The 20,272-nt window shown below is 35.4% G+C and overlaps 1 protein-coding gene across 3 annotated transcripts in view; it reads right to left on the bottom strand.

The window, feature by feature from the left end:
* Positions 1 to 219: 219 nt before the first annotated feature.
* The window catches only part of LOC136032161 (solute carrier family 35 member C2-like), a 58,330-nt gene continuing 38,277 nt past the window's right edge, over positions 220 to 20,272 (bottom strand). For all 3 annotated transcript variants that reach the window (XM_065712349.1, XM_065712347.1, XM_065712348.1), the window contains exons 6-8: positions 14,815 to 14,948; positions 10,911 to 11,086; positions 220 to 4,444 (exon numbers count right to left, since the gene is read on the bottom strand). In XM_065712349.1, coding sequence (XP_065568421.1) covers positions 4,154 to 4,444; positions 10,911 to 11,086; positions 14,815 to 14,948 — 601 coding nt within the window. In that variant the 3' untranslated portion in view covers positions 220 to 4,153. The remainder of the gene's footprint in view (positions 4,445 to 10,910; positions 11,087 to 14,814; positions 14,949 to 20,272) is intronic.

Here is a 20,272-nt window from a genome sequence, read left to right as displayed (position 1 = left end):
TAATTTTTTTTTTATTTATTTATTTTGCCGCATCTTCTATACACAAAAATTCGGTGTTCAAAATAAAGCTTACTAACAAGAGTAAAACCCAAGAACACAGTTTTGTTAAAGTATTTCCTATATTCAGTACGTTTTCTCGTAATCGTTTCGAATGTCACAGCTGCAACGAGCTTCTATTAAGGTACTTAGCTTAGGACCTAAACTCTTGAATTACTAAAATTTATTCAAAGCTTTATTAACTTGAAAAATAACAATAATAAATTCCAAAATATATGATCAAAGACTAGCACAAAATAGTTCTTGCACAGGGACAAGTAATAAATATAATTGTGGTGAAGAATATAAGCATTTTTTTTCTAACTGAGCAGTAACAGAAAACACATTACATTGTCGCCTGTGCAAAATTCTCAACAAAAATTTGTGTCTCAATAAAAAATTGTATTTTTTGCATTTTCTAGCTGGTAAGTAAGGAACATATAAAGTCTTGCTTTGCTGAGAGAAAATTAGATAAATAATATTCAAGTTTTATTGAGTTAGATATTATACGATCGAGTTAGATTTATTTATACGTATTTAATGAAATGGCAAAGTGGAATCAGAATTCCAGAAAAAATATCTGCCATGTGGCTTCACTTTCGAGTATTAAATTGTTATACTATTCAAGCAGGTATTATGGTACAAGGGAATTAAACCAGTTAAGTGGAAACACTGGTGTATGTTTTACCCACTTTTTTTATTTAAATGAAAATGGTCTTTTACAAGTTATTAAACTTAGGATTCGCAATAAATATCTGACTTTAATGTTGCCATATAATCGGGAAATGAAATTAAATATGCTCAAACACAGACTAAAAAACACGCCCAGGGAAATAAACAGAATTTTTGGATTCTTGATTTTTAGCAACACTTATTATATCGATTTTGATAATTTATTTGTATTTCTTTTTAAACTAACTCGCATCGGCTAAACAAATATGAAAACTACCACCGGAGCGCTAGTGTTTCCATCATTTTGTAGATTCAAATATAGACAATATCGATTCTTATTGCAGATAACCTTGAACACCACAAACCAAAAACTGATTCCGAAACAGTATTTTTGTTCATTCTAATATTTTGCGAAATAATTTATTTTCTCATAAGTTTCTCTTTCAACTGTCACATATATTGAGAAGCACACAAACATGGCCAGGTTCACAAAAAATATTTTCATTCGGAAATTTCTGAGAAAACATCCAGAAATTTAAAAAAAACTTTAGTGTACGTATACGCAAACAAACCAAGTTATGCTTAAAAATGAAAAAAAGTGCAGATTGGCCTGCCTCTCTTTGCCCCCCCCCCTTAAGAAAACACAATGTTCAGAAAATTAATTCAAAATTCAGACACAATTAAACATTAAAGCTTAGTCAGCTATACGATGTGAAACCAGTCCCAAAAATTTTTTACCTTAAAACAAAAAGCCTTCACTTTTTATGAATCTCTGCTCTGCAAAGGAAAAAAATGGTCAAAATACTTTTTACAACGATTATGTAAACTTACACGAAAAATAAAGTTTTTGCTGAACTGAATTGTATCGACATCAACATATAAAGCGGTCGACACGTTGCGAACACCCCGGATGTTGGAAAGGTGTAAACTTCCCTTGAAAAGGGAAATAACAACTTTGGAATATGTCCTGTCAAGCAAAAATATGAACAATCCAGAAAATATTCATACGTGCCTGAATATTTATGATAATACAAAAAGTGTATTATTTGCAATGGATAAGAAACAGCACGTGGAAATGATTCCCCGATCGGGAGAAAAATCTTAGGCGTTCCTTCTGATGATATCTATTTAGCACAATCCCATAGAATTCTCTGGGTTAAACCATAAACAAAACAAATATGATTAATACAAAAAAATGAATAATCCAGAAAATATTCATACGTGCCTAAATATTTATGCTAAAACAAAAAGTATACTAATTGTAATCGATATGAAACAGCACGTGGAAATGATTCCCGGATCTAGAGAAAAATCTTAGGCATCCCTTCTGGTGATATCTATTTAGCACAATCTCAGCAATTCTTTGGGTTAAACCATAAACAAAACAAATATGATTAATATAAAAATATGAATAATCCAGAAAATATTCATACGGGCCTGAATATTTATCCTAATACAAAAGTATATTATTTTTAATGAATATAAAACAGCAGGCGGAAATGGTCCCCGGATCTTGAGAAAAAATTCAGGTATCCCTTCTGGTAATATCTATCATAATCCCAACAAATCTTTGGGTTAAACCATAAACAAAACAAATATGATAAATATAAAAATAATGAACAATCCAGAAAATATCCATACGTGCCTGAATATTTAAGCTGATACAAAAGTATATTATTTGTAATGGATATGAAACAGCACGAGAAAAAGCTCCACGGATCTTAAGAAAAATCTTAGGTATCCCTTTTCGTGATATCTATTTAGCACAATCCCACTAAATTTTACAAAAATTGTTGCTTACGATACGTTCAAACGATGACTACGATAATTACTGCACTAATAAAATTCACAGAAAAACATGTAAACAGGTTGAAATAAAGCCTCATATATCACTGTAATATCTAGATTAATACCATTGTAATATCTATAAAGTGATACTACAAATGTATGGAAACCTCTTAGAAAATGTCCCAATTGGAAACAGCTTTAGGGATTAAATACAAAAAGATCTCAAGTTAAAACTTAAGTTGGTCATCTCACAAACTAAATACTAGTAAAATTATTTGAATTAGGATTCACGGGGCACATATGTGGAGAAAGCAACATGAAAATTTCAAATGAAAACCCTATACAGAATGTTAATATTTGAAATAAAAAACGAAAAAGAAGGAGGTTTTGTCTAAGAGTTTTTGTTTCCCTTGTTTTTAGGACTTTCCCTATAAAATAATTAATATCTTTCAGAAATTAACACGGGGAATCCAGAAAAAAGATTCGCAAGCCAAAAAGCTGGTTGGATATTTATTAAATAATAATAATACTTCATAACAGAGCATAACGTCATCAAAAACTCGGTCTAATTCTTGAACAGATCCCGCAAAGGGTTGCATTCTATTTCGGGGTGTGACGAGGAGAATTCCAAATAATACACTTTATTCACTATTCTTTGCTTGAAATCAATAAGGAAAAGGAAGTATATTTTAACTAGTTTTTTTTTGGAAATTTCTTTGATTATGGCTGTAGAAGCATTACGATGTTACAAATTTTTATTATGGCACTAAAAGTTTCATAGAAATTTGTCTGGAGAAAAGTCACAAAGCGTACTTTTTTCCTTACAGATTTCCAAAATGCAAAAATTTTCAAAAGGCAGAGTTTTGAATTTCAAAGTCAACCCCTGTTGCTCTATGAAGATAGGATATGTACACTTACCTGCTAAAGAATTATGCAATAATTTTCATCGACTCGCACTAAAGGGATCGGATTTGTTTGGTTCAATAAAAAGGCAGTTTTCGGCATTTGTTTTGTTGAATTTCCATGCTAACTTTCTCCAGGGTTTGAATAATTGTTGCTTGTGATAGTGGTATATTAAACAGATTTTTGGTACAAAATGTACATTTTCTTTCCTTGCAGATTACAAACATACAATATTTATAGGTGTTACACTTTTAATTCGTGACTCCCTTCAGTGTCTGCCGATGGGAACCTCCAACCTGTTTGACTCAACATTTTATTTCTAATTTAGTTACATCGATAAAACAAAAAATTACATATGCCTAAATTTAATCAATATATTGATATAGGAATGCACGAACTTACGTATATATATATATATATATATATATATATATATATATATATATATATATATATATATATATATATATATATATATATATATATATATATATATATATATATATATATATATATATATATAGGACTGCAGGGTTGCCATAATGCCCACCTCGTCATTTCATATATAAAATGAAAAATTCATTTCCTCAAATGTCTAAAACTGATCTCTACTAATCTAATTATCGAACTCTATTAATCAGATATTCCATAAATCTGGCTAAATATATTTTTGAGAGGAGTGATGTGGCAAGTAGCAGTCCTGCAGGAATGACCTTAGACTTCTGGACATTAATGCAATCAAATTGCTTCAGAATCACATTTCCATATCCCTATCCCGTTGGAAAAGAATATACTCTGTATCTATTTCCAGTTGTTGACGTTTCTCTTCATCGTCTGAGTCGGAATGCTCACTGTTCAACAATAGAGGAGACATCACTAATACATTTTCACGGACTTTAGTAGTAGTCTCAAACTGATCAATAGTTTTTGCCTTCATTGTAACATGTATTATTATTCCAAGTAAACAAACTACGAGCCCGATTTGATTTGTTACACTCAACTGATCACCAGCTATATATACAGCTATTCCCAAAGTGATGACTTCCTAAAAATAAAATATAATTAGTCTTTTTTTTTTCATTGGCGATCTGAGAAAATTAGGGATCGCAATTTAGAATTAAGAATTCTGACCACAGTCTAATGCTGATTTTTATTTTAATAAGACAAGAGGCGAGAAGCGAAAAATATTCCAATCCGACGATTAAATAAAGAAAATGCCAATTTTTCCCCCAAGACTAACAAAACTCGAAGTCGTCCTCAGTACAAAGAAAAGCAATAAAAAACAAAACTGTTGAGTGAGAAAATAGGTAGAATCACAAAAACATAAGAAAACCGAACAATAAAATATACAACTTCATATTTTTCAAATTCTGAAGTAAAGATAGTTACATATTTTGTTTTATTAAGCTGAATGTTATTATCAAGCTGAATACTATCGAACTGTGTGAAAGAATATCTAAACAATACCCACAACAGGTTACCAAATAGAGACCTTAAACCTCTATAACAGAATAACAGCAGGATATATACCATTTTACGAATCAATCTTACTCAAGTACAACAATCCAAGTCTGATTCGGTATGATGAGCATAGGCATAAAACTAATTTACATCATATAATAGTTCAACAAAAAAAATTCATTGGGCTGAATGGAAAACCTGTCGAACGAAATTCTGAGCAAAAATCTCTCATCGTAGTCCTGTAACAAATGACTCAAAATTATATGGCTAAGTTTAGACTAAGGAGTTTTAGAAGCATCAAGTATACTGCTACTACTAACAACAGCCAACTGAGGCCAACACAGCTGCGCAAGCTCACCCTTTACCCCCATCTATTCAGACCTTAACTCAACATACTCCAATGAAGTTCGGATTTCCTTCAAATCCTTCCTAATAAACTCTTCTCATCCCATTCAGAAACGATCTACTTTACATTTGGCTCCAGACGGGATCTCCAGACACAGACGAAAAGGACAATCTTTGGCAATTTGTCATCCTTCACCCATAAAACGTGTCCTATCCATCTCAATTTTTCTTTCATTATAGCCCTAGAAAGTGATATCAAGCCTCGTTTTTCTTAAAGCCTTTTCGTTTGACATTTGGTGAGTCAAACGGGTATCACAAACTATTCTAAGACAATTTATCTGGGAAACATTTTAACAGATCTTCCTCTACCTTTCAAAGCACCCATGTTTCAGAACCATACTTGACCAAGTTATTACCATAGCTTCCAACATTCTAGTCTCGATTCGTAGACTTATCTTCGTATTCTCCCAAACTTTTATTCAACTAAGAAAAAAACACCTTGAATATTCTACTTTTTAAATCTTCACTGCATTCATCTTTACCAATAATACTGCCAAGATAGGTGATGCTATCCACTTGATCGATCTTCTCGTTACCCAGCGACTTATTCCAGTCTAAGTGACTTGTCTTCTTAACATTGGTTTTAAAACGTATTATTGTGCCTTGAACCCTCAAAAGATTCGAAAAATTCATTCATTTTTCTAACATATTTATAAAGGATAGTCAAGTCATCTGCATAATCTCAGTTTAAGAGTTTTACTTAAACATTAGATTCTATACTTCCCTATGGCCTTTGCTGTGTTCCTTAGGACAAAGTCTATCAAAGTAATCTTTATAAACAGGGGTAAAACACAATCTTGCTTAACTCCTGATTTAATACGAAACTATATATTTACCTCACTTTCTAACTTAATCACAACAAAATTGTTCTCCTAAATAGGACTAATCTGCTGTCTCAGAAATAATCAAAAACAGATCAGGAAAAATCATTAGTTGTCAGAAGGAACGTTCAGCAAGATGGAAGGATTACTTTCAGCTCCTCCTGAACCCATCCCCTTCATCTGCTCATGATGCCTTCCCACCTCCCGTCTCTAAAGAGCCTTACGATATCGAGCTGGATACACCGACCAGATCGGAAATACTAAAAGCGATCAAAACCCTAAAAAACCACAAAGCCCCAGGTGAAGACGGCCTCCCCCCGGAACTATACAAACAATGCCCTGAGGTCACTGCTGAACAGCTCCATGGCATTCTCGAAGAAGCGTGGAGGACCAACACTTTTCCAAAAGATTGGAAGACATCAGTCATCCTCCCTTTCTATAAGAAAGGAGACAAAACCGAATGCAAAAATTACCGCGGAATAAGTCTCATAGACATTGCCGTCAAAATATTCGGGATCATACTCTTGAACCGCTTCAAAGGGGCAAGGGAGGAAAGAACTCGAGGAAATCAAGCCGGCTTTCAACCAGGTAGAGGCTGTACTGATAATATCTTCGCCTTTCGCCTCATTATCCAGCAGTTTGAAAGGTACAACCTACCCCTGATCTTGATGTTCCTGGACTTCATTGCCGCCTTCGACTCTGTCACTCGCCAGAAACTTTGGAAGATCCTAGAGAATGACGGAATGCCGCTGAACTTTGTTGAACTGATGAAGGCATACTATGACGCTTTAGTGAGCCGAGTTAGAATCTATGGCGAAGAAACCGAAGAATTTCTGGTTGAGTTCGGAGTAAAACAAGGATGTGTCCTCTCTCCGACTCTGTTCAATTATTGCATCGATTGGGTGCTTGAAAATGCTCTATCGTCTTATCCAGGAGCGCAGGTTGGACAGAATCTCTCACTGACTGACCTCGATTATGCGAATGATGTTGGCCTCCTGTCAGACTCTGTAGAAGCCCAAAACATGCTTGACAGCGTTGTGGCCTGGGCAGACCTGATCGGCTTGAAAGTCAGCACAGAGAAAACGAAATTCATGGCTATTAACCACGACACAGGGCCATTCCCACTAACTGTCAACCAAGTTCAGCTGGAAAAAGTCAACCGTTTCACATACCTAGGCTCCCAGCTTTGTACTGACGGATCTTCCAACGCTGATATCCAACAGAGAATACAGAAAGCGCAGACAGTCTTTGCCTCCCTTCGGAAACCCTTATGGAATCGCCGTGAAATCAGTGTCCAAACGAAAGTTCGAATTTATATGGCACTAGTCCGCACCGTTCTCCTTTACGGGTACAAAACATGGTCGGCAAAACTACAACAAGAGAATACACTTAAGTTGTTTGAGCATACTTGTCTACGAAGAATTCTCAGAGTACAGCTACGTGATCGTATCTCCAACGTGAATATACGTCGAATGTACAATATTCAGAGAGATGTTGTGCTCACTATTAAAGAACGCCGTTTGAAATGGTTGATCCATGTATTACGGAAACCGCCAGAGTACCTGCCTCGCCAAATACTTCTAGTTGAGCCTATTAGCTACTGGAAGAAACGCCAAGGAGGACAGAGGAAGAACTGGTGGAACCTGACCAAGTCAGACCTTGAACCAATCGGAGGTTTCAGAAAATTCGGTCACAGACGGTCAACACAGTGGCTCGCCTTTGCAGAGCAGCTGGCACAAGATCGATCAACATGGTCCAAGAAGGTCTCTAAGATCATCGATGCCGGGCGAGGTGGAAACGCCTGATTCCCGCCACAAGTACAAGTACAAGTAAGTAGACTAATCACTCTTTGTACTTATCTGGTATCCCGTGCGAGGATAGAACCCTCACTATAGCTTTTCTATCGGCTGTGTTATATGCCTGTTTATTATTTATAAATCTGACGACTAAAGGTAGCGAGGTTCAGATTACTGTACCTAGAGGGGCAGAAATTGCTTATATTCAAACTTCACTTCAAAGAAAGGTCTGTTGCAAATTTTCTAAATCTAACCTACATAATCCAAAGCTAAAATGCAATTTTTAAGCTAGGAAAAAACACAAAAAAGGGGACAAAATCACAAACTTGAATAAAAGCAATGCTTTTACTTTCTATGCTTCAACAAAAAACATGAAGATTTTTAGGCTTTGATCAGTAAGAGTAAGACGGAAATTTAAGACAGAAGAAAGTTTAAGACAGAAATTTGCAATTGTAAAACTCAGGTGTGCAATGCATTGTTTAAATCACCATATTTCGATTTACCGTGTTATTATTCAAGTTATGAGATATATTAACGATTAACTGACATGGAAGTTTAAAAATTTTGATCTATAGAGGAAATTAAACTCCCAGGGTTTACACTTTATGTCGTTTTACTAGCCCTATAAAAATAGAGAAAGAAAAACTTCTGTCTCTAGAATTGGCTACTTATAAAACGAAAGAAAAAACAGGAGCTAAGAGCTAAAATGGCACTTGTGATGAGGCCAGAAGAGATAAGAGCCAAGAGCTCATACGGTATGAGCTCTAACAAAATTCTAAGAATCAATAGATTGATTTAGAAGGAAAATCAGAGGCTTAATGCCGGTCAGGATTTAAAATAAGAGCTCTGAGTCACGAAGTCCTTCTAAATATCAAAATTCATCAAGATCCGATTACCCACCCGTAAGTTATAAATACCTAATTTTTTCAAATTTTTCCTCTCCCTTTAGCCCCCCAGATGGTCGAATCTGGCAAAACGACTTTATCAAGTCAATTTGTGCAGCTCCCTGACACTCCTACCAATTTTCATCGTCCTAGCACGTCCAGAAGCACCAGACCCGCCAAAGAACTGAACCCCTCCCCCCAACTCCCCCAAAGAGAGCGAAACCAGTACGGTTACATCAATCACGTATCTATGACATTTGCTTATTCTATCCACCAAGCTTCATCCCGTTTCCTCCACTCTAAGCGATTTCCAAGATTTCCGATTTCCCCTCCAGCTCCCCCCAATGTCAACAGATCTGGTAGGGACTTGAAATAAGAGCTCTGAGACATGAATTACTTCTAAATATCAAATTTCATTAAGGTCCGGTAACCCGTTCTTAAGTTAAAAATACCTCAATTTTTCTAATTTTTCCAAATTAACATCCCCCAGCTCCTCCTAAGAGAACGGATCCGTTCCAATTATGTCAATCACGTATCTAGAATTCGTGCTTATTCTTCCCATCAAGTTTTATCCCGATCTCTCCGCTCTAAGCGTTTTCCAAGATTTCTGTTTCTCTCCTCCAACCCCTTATGTCCCGGATCCAATTTGAGTCGAAAATGGAGCATCCGAGACATAAGGTCCTTCTATATATCAAGTTTCATTAAGATCCGATCACCTATTCGTAGGATAAAAATACCCCAATTTTCACGTTTTCAAAGAATTCGGGTTTCCCCCTCCAACTCCCCCCAATGTCACAGGATCTGGTCGGAATTTGAAATAAGAGCTTTAAAGCACTAGATACTTCTAAATATCAAATTCCATTAAGATCTGATCACCCGTTCGCAAGTTACAAATACCTCATTTTTCCGAATTAACCCCCCTCCCCCCAACTCCACCAAAGAGAGCGTATCCGGTCCGGTTATTTCAGTCATTATCTTAGGTTTGTTTTTATTCTTCCCATCCAGTTTCATCCTGATCTCTCCGCCTTTAAGTATTTTCTAAAATTTCCGCCCCCCCGTCCCCCAATGACGCTGGATCCGGTTGAGATTTAAAATAAAAATCTGAGTTACGAGGTCCTTCTAAATATGAAGTTTCATGAAGATCCGATCACTCCTTCGTAAGTTGAAAATACGTCATCTTCTCTAATTTTTCAGAATTAACCCCCCTCCCCAAATTCCCCCAAATAGAGTGGATCCGTTCCAATTATGTCAATCACGTATCTAAGAATTCTGCTTATTTTTCCCATCAAGTTTCATCCCACTCTAAGGGTTTTCCATGATTTTAGGTCCCCCCAAACTCCCCCCAATGTTGCCAGATCCGGTCGGGATTTAAAATAAGAGCTTTGAGACACGATATCCTTCTAAATATAAAATTTCACTGAGATCCGATCACCCGTTCGTAAGTTAAAAATACCTCATTTTTTCTAATTTTTCAGAATTAACCCCTCCCCCAACTACCCAAAAGAGAGCGGATCCGTTCCGGTTATGTCAATCATGTATCTAGGACTGGTACTTATTTTTCTCACCAAGTTTCATCACGATCCCTCCACTCTAAGTGTTTTCCAAGATTTTAGGTTTCCCCCTCCCAACTCCCCCCCAATGTCACCAGATCCGGTCGGGATTTAAAATAAGAGCTCTGAAACACGATATCCTTCTAAACATAAAATTTCATTAAGATCTGATCAACCGTTTGTAAGTTAAAAATACTTCATTTTTCTATTTTTCCAAATTAACCGGCCCCCCACTCTCCCCCTGATGGTCAAATAGGGAAAACGACTATTTCTAATTGAATCTGGTCCGGTCCCTGATACGCCTGCCAAATTTCATCGTCCTAGCTTACCTGGAAGTGCCTAAAGTAGCAAAACCGGGACCGACAGACAGACCGACAGACCAACAGAATTTGCGATTGCTATATGTCACTTGGTTAATACCAAGTGCCATAAAAATCCTCTTTAATTTCATTAGCAGTGAGCGCATTATTTTCATTAAAAATATTTTTATTGAATGATTTAAAAACACGACAGCAAAGTATTTAAAAAAGAATACAATTATAACAAGGTTATTTCATTGTGCTATTAAAACCTAAAGCATTAAAAGAAAAATACCTTAAAAATCCCAGAAACAGCCAGGGTTAAACTTGAAGAATACGAAACAACCAAATATTCAGAAACTTCCATCAAAAATGCTAGAAAAGCACCAGCAAATATTTTTAAAGTTTGACTTAACATAGCCTCATGATCACCATCTTGAAAATTATTTGCAACTCCAATAATTGATTTCCCTAAAAAAAAAAAAAATACACTAAAACATATGACAAAAAGAAAAACAAAACAAGGATTGATAAACAGAGAAAACATTAGAATCAAAATACATTAGTTATCTCCTTCCATTGCAGTCTTTAACAACGCAGAGTGCTCCTTCAAGATAAAAATTGATCATATAGTTGAATTTTCAAAAACATAGCAAGTTTACAGAAAAAAAAAATAGACTTGTGTATAAAGTACGTGCCAATTATCAATCTTTCCCGAAGCTAAAATGAAGATAAACTTCATTGGTCATCTTTGTGCTCCTGCCTTCACAAGTTGATATAAGCTTCTTCTATACATTTGTCATTTGAACACAACACCACCAGGATTTCAAATTACGTATCAAATGAGAAAGTAAAGTATACGGGCTCGTTATTATAGCTTGTGTAGATAGTTGTACTCAGGACAAGTATTCACCAGCGTGTCGGCATCAGGGAGCTTAAGACCTGTTGACTTTGAAAGAACACCAGTAAAAACCTGTAGTTAAAGAGTTCTATTCTTGATTAGGTATCATTTTAATGTTAAGTTGCGTGGAGAAGTTTTTCTGTTCTAATATTCTTAAAACATGCTTTTAAGCTGTAAATGAGGCCACGTGCTTCGTTACGGAAGCAAGGGAATATTTATGTGAATTAATTTGACACCCCAAATCAATCAAATTGTTTAGTCACTTGATGTTTTAATTTTTTATGAAGACATGTAAAATCGAAGTTCCTAGCTATAAGTACAGTTTGAACCTGAGACATTCATAGTAATTACGAGATTTTTTGGCTTTATAAAAAAAAAAGTTCCATGGCGGTTAGCAGAATCATCTTAGATTTGACGCGTCTATCAATATCAGATATGCACTCGAGCATAACAACACACTCTCGACTGCTTGAGACAATAATGACCACAGCAGGAAATTCACATACGAGCTGGCATATGACAACCTTGAAAGACACGACAAAGGATAGATACATTTTCATCTTTACTTGACCGTGACATTCTAAATATTTGATTATGGCTTTTTTTTTCATTTTACAGGTAGTTTTGAATCTTTCCGATGCAAGGCAAGAAGCTCTTCAGAATTAAAAGTCAATAGGCTCCTTGACTTCCCTCTTAGGCTATAAAAGTTCATTTCAGCAAGTATTATATGGAAATAAGCCAACTCAGTGTATGTCTCATTTGATTAACGATTTCTAAGTGAGACATGATTTGGTTATTTCGGTGTATGATCAATTGATTTCTTGGGATTTACAATCTTTGAAAACTATAGTCCTTTTGAGACTATTCTGATAGCAACACAAGCCTTGCCTGCACCACGAGCTCGAAGGTAGTGACACAAAGTGGTGCTAAGTATGACACGTGAAAAGCACTTCGTTAGCTCGAAGGCTGTTGCAAGCTATTTATCAATTCTACTATATAGATTTATCTAAACATATATATATATACTATACAAATCGAAGAAACTTAAGTCCCAAGCTCTTCAAAAAGACTATACCCATATATCAGGTAAATTTATGCAATATAATCCTACGATAAGTTAGATAATTTTGTTAAAGTGATTAGTGTTATGCAAAGAGAATATAATTGCTATGGTTAAGGTCAGAAGGGAAGTCCCTAGTTTCTTCTGCGTGGATTCAGGAGTTAAACAGGGAAACGTTTTATTCTATTTATATGTATTTTTCACAGACTCTGTCCTAAGAAATATAGTACAGACTATGGAAGAAGGATGTACTGGACCGGAGGGTAGGTAAAAATGTTAGCAAAATGAACAAGTATTCGAAGATCTTGGGAGCTTAGGGTGGGAGGTTTGAGAATCCATGTTAAGAAGCTTAGGTCAATTTCAAATAAATGAGGATGAAATGAAGATTTTGGTATGAGATAATTCGCCGAGTAAATGTATTCACATAAATAGGTAGCATTATTAGTAGGAATGTTGATGCAGGGAAGATATAAAACACAAAATAGCCAATGCAGTGCTTTTCATAGTTGGAGGAAAGTCTGGAAACAGTAAAGATAATCAATCTTGGAGCTGAAATTCGGATAGCAGAAGCCACGGTAACGACAAAAGTCAGACTCTGAAATGTGGGTACTTCCACATGTTGAAAAAGAACTTTCGAAGACGTTTCCAAGCATAGCTCTAGGTATGTGTTTGAACATTCGTATACCGCGTAATATCGAATTTTGGACACTTAGAGCCTCTTTGAAACTGTCGTGACTAATTATATTTTACTCGACCTATTATCAGAAGTCAGTCCCAAATTACTTATACTTTGCAGCGTAAAAAGAGAAATATAATATTCTACACAACGTCAACCAGGCTTGATTGAAACACATTCCATACTGGTTTCATGTCGACTAGGATAGCAAGTAGAACAAGAAACAGGAAAAAGAGATTGTAGCCATAACTCCCCAACGCTGTATTCAAACATGTGTGTAAACGTGCCTAGTTTCAACGTAGTACCCGATAGTATCTATAGCTATATCTTTATGTTATATGCTAAACGTAATATCTATATGCTTCTTTAGCAGGGATTTGAACGAATCAAATTCTATTGACAAAAGTTCAAGTAAAACAAAAATAACATGCCATAAGATCGAGAAGCTTACGCGTGTCTGAGCAGCTCCTTAGCACACAAAAATAGATCTTCTATGCTTTACACAGATAGTAAAGGAAACGTAAATGAACATAAAAGGCTCATAACAAAGTAATAAAAACGAAAGAAGAGAAGTAAATAAAAAGGTGAAAAACAGTGGTGCCAATTAACAAAACGGCAACTAAAAGAAAAAAAATAATACATTATATTTTGTATTATATTTGCTTTAATCGATCTATTTTGTGTACTAAGGGGCTGCTCCGACACGTGTGAGCTTCTCGATCTTATGGCATAATGTTTTTGTTTTGCTTGAACTTTCGTCAATAAAATTTGATTAGTTCAAATCCTTGCTGAAGAAGCATACCAGATACTACATTGAAACTAGGCACGTTTACACACATGTTTGAATACAGTCTCGGGGAATTATGGCTACAATATCTTCTTCCCGTTTCTTGTTCTACATGCTATCCTAGTCGACATGAAACCAGTATGGAATGTGTTTCAATCAAGCCTTGTTGACGTTGTGTAGAATACTATATTTCTCTTTTTACGCTGCAAAGTATAAGCAATTTGGGACTGACTTCTGATAATAGGTCGAGCAAAATATAATTAGTCACGGTAGTTTAAGTACAGTTTCAAAGAGGCTCTAAGCATCCAAAATTCGATAAGTAAACTAAAGAAACAATATTTAAACACAGAAAATTACAGCTAAGTTATTATTTAAATACCAAAACACTGGACGGATAATTTTTAAATTGACATTAAAAGGATCCATATAGTAAAAAAAAAAGTAAAGGGTATTTTGTCTCTTTTTTAGATTTGACTATTTTTGAGTTTAGTACCTTAGAACGGCCTATCAGAATCTTCTCTAAAAACACGAATCTCCTCCAAAAACACGAATAAAATTGAAATATTAAGTAGTTTTAATATTTAAATAAACAGCAAAGCCTTATTACTAGCATTGGCTAATATAGAGTTTGGATTCAGTCTAGATTATAGAGTTAGTCAAATCTCATTGTAAATTGGTTCTTTCAAATTGTTTTTTTTTTTGGCTTTTTGTTTGTTTATGGTCCTTTTTGCATAAAACAAATCACGACAGTTTTTCTATTTTGCAACTAGCATACCTTCCAAAAATATAGCAAATGGAAGAAGGGTCAGTATCATCCATGGCTGAACATGATATATCATATCGATTGGATTACTCAAGCCAAGTTCAGACCGCTGCATTACAAGCTGAGAAAGAGTCCATCGGAGGCCACTTAAAAAAAAGAAAATATTATTTACACAGATCTTTTACACAATTTAAAAAAGAGAGAATAGTTGTGGGAAAAGTCAAAGTCATGGCCAATTGTAGAAAAAGGCCAAGACAGATTGTTGAATTAAGTGGGCAGCCCAGTCAAGGGTTAATTGTATCCCTTTGATTGCCGTTGTTATATATATATATATATATATATAAATATATATATATATATATATATATATATATATATATATATATATATATATATATATATATATATATATATATATATATATATATATATATATATATATATATATATATATATATTTGATTGTGCGTGTTTGTACTGAAGACCCAAGATATTAAATAACATACAATTATTTTCAGCGTAGAGCACCACAACAGTTGAGATTTCGAGACGAAAATCGTGCATAATAAGATACACAATCGCTATATCGTAATCTAAATAAACTCGCTGAAAATTTAGTCTCAGCTTCAAGAGATATTTGGTCAAATTCATTATACATTTAAACAAAAGAAATACATTTATACAGAACAAATGTGTAAAACGAATTTTCACAACTGATCCAATCAGTCTTATTTCAGTGGTACAAAATCCATGTTTAATTTTGTTTGTAACGAAAAATTTTCATTAAAAAAGTTAGTAAACACTACAGTTTACCACTATAGACAAGTTAATATCCGGAATTAACAAATGAGTAATTATCATCTTCAATTACTACAAATTTAGTGTTAACAACACTAGATAATCGATATCACCCCCCCCCCCTAATTTTGCAGCCACTAGGCAATTTCCTTGGTTGTTATCACTGCTTAGAAAGTTGTTTTGTTTTGAAATAATGAAAGAAAAACATTTCCACAATAAAGATATAGGTCTTACATAGTCGTTCAAGATGTAACGTTTTATGATAGGAATCGACCTGAAACAAACAATGATAATCGTTTACCGGTTTTTTATGATTTAAAACTCTTTGGCATGTGTTTTTCCGTTATTTATTTCATTTTGTAACTAACATATTTTAATTAAACTAAAATGAAAATATACAAATTGCATAGCTTTTGCTTAAAATTATGCCAAAAAAATTAAAAAAAAAAGAAAAAAAATCAGAGGCTACACTATTGGCTTGATTATAGTAAAGAGCCATAAGGCTTCAATGTACTATTTTTAATGATTATTTATATACTTATTTTTCCCAGAGGCACTTCATGAGGAAGGGGTGCTGGTATAAGTACCGGAGGGGCTCGTTCATTTGAAATCGAAAGTCATAGGCGAGCAGCCAGCCCCCCTCCCATGCCCCTTTTCCCCAAATGTATCCGATCAAAATTATGAGATGGCCATTTTGTTCAAAACAATCCAAAGGTCATATAACTATGCCTATGGGGTTAACTAAAAAAAACTCGCAGGATCCCGGGGCAAGAGCTGTAAGTTATGTAAATTGCCCGTTATTAACAAATAAGGTTTTCATTAGAAAAAGAAGGAATGTTTGATCCTTGATATCCAAAAAGACTTAGGATATTAAGATGAAACTTTAAGAAAATGTTGAGAAAAATACCAAACATAATCAAAACACACTATGAGCTAGCTGGTTGTCAAAAGCGAATATCAGCAATATCTAAAGAGCGGCAGAGGGTATGAAGTTGAAACATTCAAGGTATGTTGAGGGGATTTTACCCTTCACCCTCGTTACCCTCACCCTTATAAGGAGCCCCCTCTCTTCAACACTGATCGAAATTGTCATTCTGTTCAAACTAGTCAAAAGGTCTAATAGCTATTCTTCCAGGGTGGCTATGCCCCCCACAGCTTGAGGGCAAGGATGGTCAATTATGCAATTTGTCCATTGTTTATATGCAGAATTTATCATTAGGAAAAGGGAAAATGTTTGATCCTCGGTGTAATAAATAAAAAAAAAAAGTTTTTTTAACTGAAAGTAAGGAGCGACATTAAAACTTAAAACGACCAGAAATTACTTCGTATATGAAAGAGGCTGCTTCCTCATTAACGCCTCGCTCTTTACGCTAAAGTTTGACTCTTTCTCTCAATTCTTCTTTTTAAAACAGTAAAAAACTTTAGCGTAAAGAGCGGGGCGTTGATGAGGAAGCAGCCTCTTTCATATACGAAGTAATTTCTGGTCGTTTTAAGTTTTAATGTCGCTCCTTACTTTCAGTTAAAAAAACTTGTTTTTTTAATTTAATTTCTGGACGTTTTTGAATCAATGCATGTTTTGATTTTGGCTCTCCGCAGAAGAATAATTAAAACAAAATTTGCATTTTTTTTTTTTTTGGCTAAATGGCTTTCTCATAATTTTGATCGAATGATTTTGAGAAAAAAAGAGCGGGGGATGAAGCCTAGTTGCCCTCCGGTTTTTTGGTTAATTAAAAAGGCAACTAGAATTTTTGATTTTTTACGAATATTTTTATTAGTAAAAGATTTACGTAACTTATAAATTAGCTTAAGTAAAGAACTTTTGTATTCTCATATTTTTATTACATATATGAGGGGGTTCCCCCCTTGTCAGATCCTCGCTCTTTACATTAAAGCTTAAATTTTGTCCCAATTCATTAAGAATGACCCCAGAATCACAAAAGCTGTAGAATAAATAGTTGAAATTACTAAAAATACTTTAGCGTAAAGAGCGAGGTATTAGGAGGAGGTGAGCCCCTCAAATGGGTAATAATTTCTGTTTGCTTTAAGTTTTAATGCTGCTCCTTACTTCCAGCTGAAAGAACTTTTTCATATTTATTTTTTCATTTTTTTTTTAAATAATGCTAGTAAATCCTGCGCTCCCTTCATGGAGATTTTCTTCCGCCATGACAAACTATCGATCGAAAGTTCCCCCAGCATATCCCCCTCTTCTCAACCCCTCCCCCAACCAGAAAAATCCTCCTGAAAACGCCTGTACACTTCCCAATAACCATTACTATATGTAAGCACTGGTCAAAGTTTGTAACTTGTCGCCCCTCCCACGGGGACTGTGGGGGAGTAAGTCGTCCCCAAAGACATAGTTATAAGGTTTTTCGACTACGCTGAATAAAATGGCTATCTCAGAATTTTGATTTGTTGACTTTGGTAAAATAATTAGCTTGTGAGGGGGCCTAGGTGCCCTCCAATTTTTTTGGTCACTTAAAAAGGGCACTAGAACTTTTCATTTCCGTTAAAATGAGCCCTCTTGCAACATTCTAGGACAACTGGGTCGATACGATCACCCCTGGGAAAAAAAAAACAAAAACAAAAAAAAACAAATAAACACGCATCCGTGATCTGCCTTCTGGCAAAAAATACAAAATTCCACATTTTTGTAGATAGGAGCTTGAAACTTCTACAGTAGGGTTCTTTGATACAGTGAATCTGATGGTGTGATTTTCGTAAAGATTCTATGACTTCTAGGGGGCGTTTCCCCCTATTTTCTAAAATAACGCAAATTTTCTCAGGCTCGTAACTTTTGATGGGTAAGACTAAACTTGATGAAACTTATATATTTAATATCAGCATTAAAATGCGATTCTTTTGATGTATGTATTGGCATCAAAATTCTATTTTTTAGAGTTTTGGTTACTATTGAGCCGGGTCGCTCCTTACTACAGTTCGTTACCACGAACTGTTTGATCCAAGAACGCTAAGGGTATCAAGGTGAAAATCTAGAGAATGTTTATCTTAAACTACATTAAAAGGCCCAATGTGCATCCAGTTTATCAAAAAGGTGGATCTGCAATATCTTAAGAACGTATGAGGGTATTAAGTTGAAACCTTCAGGAAATGCTGAGGCGACTGTTGGAAAGTGATTGTAGGGCTAGCAGCCCTCTTGACCTTTTTAGATGCCCCTTCCCTCAAAACTGATCAGAATATTAAAAAAAAATTTGAACAAAAGGTCAAATACCTATACTTCGAGGATGCAATGGCCCCTAAGCCCCTATGGCAGGGATTCTAAATTGTGCAATTTTCCCTTTTTAAATGTAGGATTTATCTTAAGGAAAATAGCGAGTGTTTGATTCTGGGTGGATTCGAAAAGGCCTAGGGTATAAAGGCGAAACTTCGGGGAATTTGTTAGGGCATATTAAACTAAATCAAAAGATACTAAGTCCATCAAGTTTATCAAAGGCATATCTGCAATACCTCGAGAATGGTAGAGGGTAGTAAATTTAAACTTTTCAGGCATATTGAGAGGGATGTTGAGAAGTAGTCGGAGGGTAACCAGTTCCCCTCTCTCTTTTTAGCTGCAATCTCCCCAAAACATTTGATAAAAATTATGGAATAGCCATCTTGTCCAAAATAGCCATAAAATGTTCAAAATAACCATCGCAGACCCTGGGGTAAGTATTGTACATCATGTAAGTTATCCATTGTTTATATATAAAGTCAGTTATTGGGAAAAGTGAACATATTTGATCCTGAGTCTCCAAAACAGAAAAGGGTGTTAATGTAAAAATTTTCGAAAACGTTTAGAGCGATGTCAAACAAAATCAAAACTTATTATATGGAGGAGTGTTTTCAAAAGGGCACATCAGCAATATCTAAGGATTGACTAAGGGTATTAAGTTGAAATTATAAAGCCATGTTAAGAGGGATGTTGAAAAGGGAACAAGGGCAACCAGCCCTACTCCCATTTGCCCTTTTAGATGCCCACTTTAACACTGATAGAAATCTTGAAAAGCAATTTTAGTCAAAATAGTCACAAGGTCTAATAGCTATACCTCCGAGGATGCCATACCCCCACCAGCCTGACACAAGCCATATACATTATGCAATTTGTCCGCTTTTAACAAGCAGGACTTATCATTGGAAAAAGCGGGATTGTTTAATCCTGAGTGTGTCCGAAATAGCCAAAGTTATTGACGTGAAATTTCGGAGAATGTTGAGCTAAATCAAAAGACACAACCAGCATCCAAGTTATCAAAAAGGTATATCTTCAATATCGTAGGAACGGGCAAGAGTATCAACTCGAAACTTTCAATGCCACTACTTCTGCTGCTACTGTGGCTTGCTGCGACTGCGACTACTTTCGACTGCAACAGCTTGAAACTCTGACTGCTTGCAGCCGGTGCTATATCTACTTGTGGCTACTTTCAGGGATTGTTAAGAGGGACGGTAAGAAAAATCAATACAACTATACGCATGCTGATTGTCAAAGCTAAAAAAAGGAAAAGAATACAGCATTAGACTTTACAGTCCCTACCGGCGGTGCTGATCTCCGTTTCTTGGCCCTTTAGCCAGGAAGTGCAATAGGGGGTCGGGGCCCACCCATCCTGTTTACCCTCCCCAGAATTCTCCAGGTACCCACTTAGAGCTGGGTTGACTCTAGCTGAGCTTACAGAGTCACGCC

The sequence above is a fragment of the Artemia franciscana genome, chromosome 10, assembly GCF_032884065.1.
Source record: "Artemia franciscana chromosome 10, ASM3288406v1, whole genome shotgun sequence".
In the NCBI taxonomy this organism is placed as follows: Eukaryota; Metazoa; Arthropoda; class Branchiopoda; order Anostraca; family Artemiidae; genus Artemia; species Artemia franciscana.
This window is presented reverse-complemented; position numbering and strand designations above follow the sequence as displayed.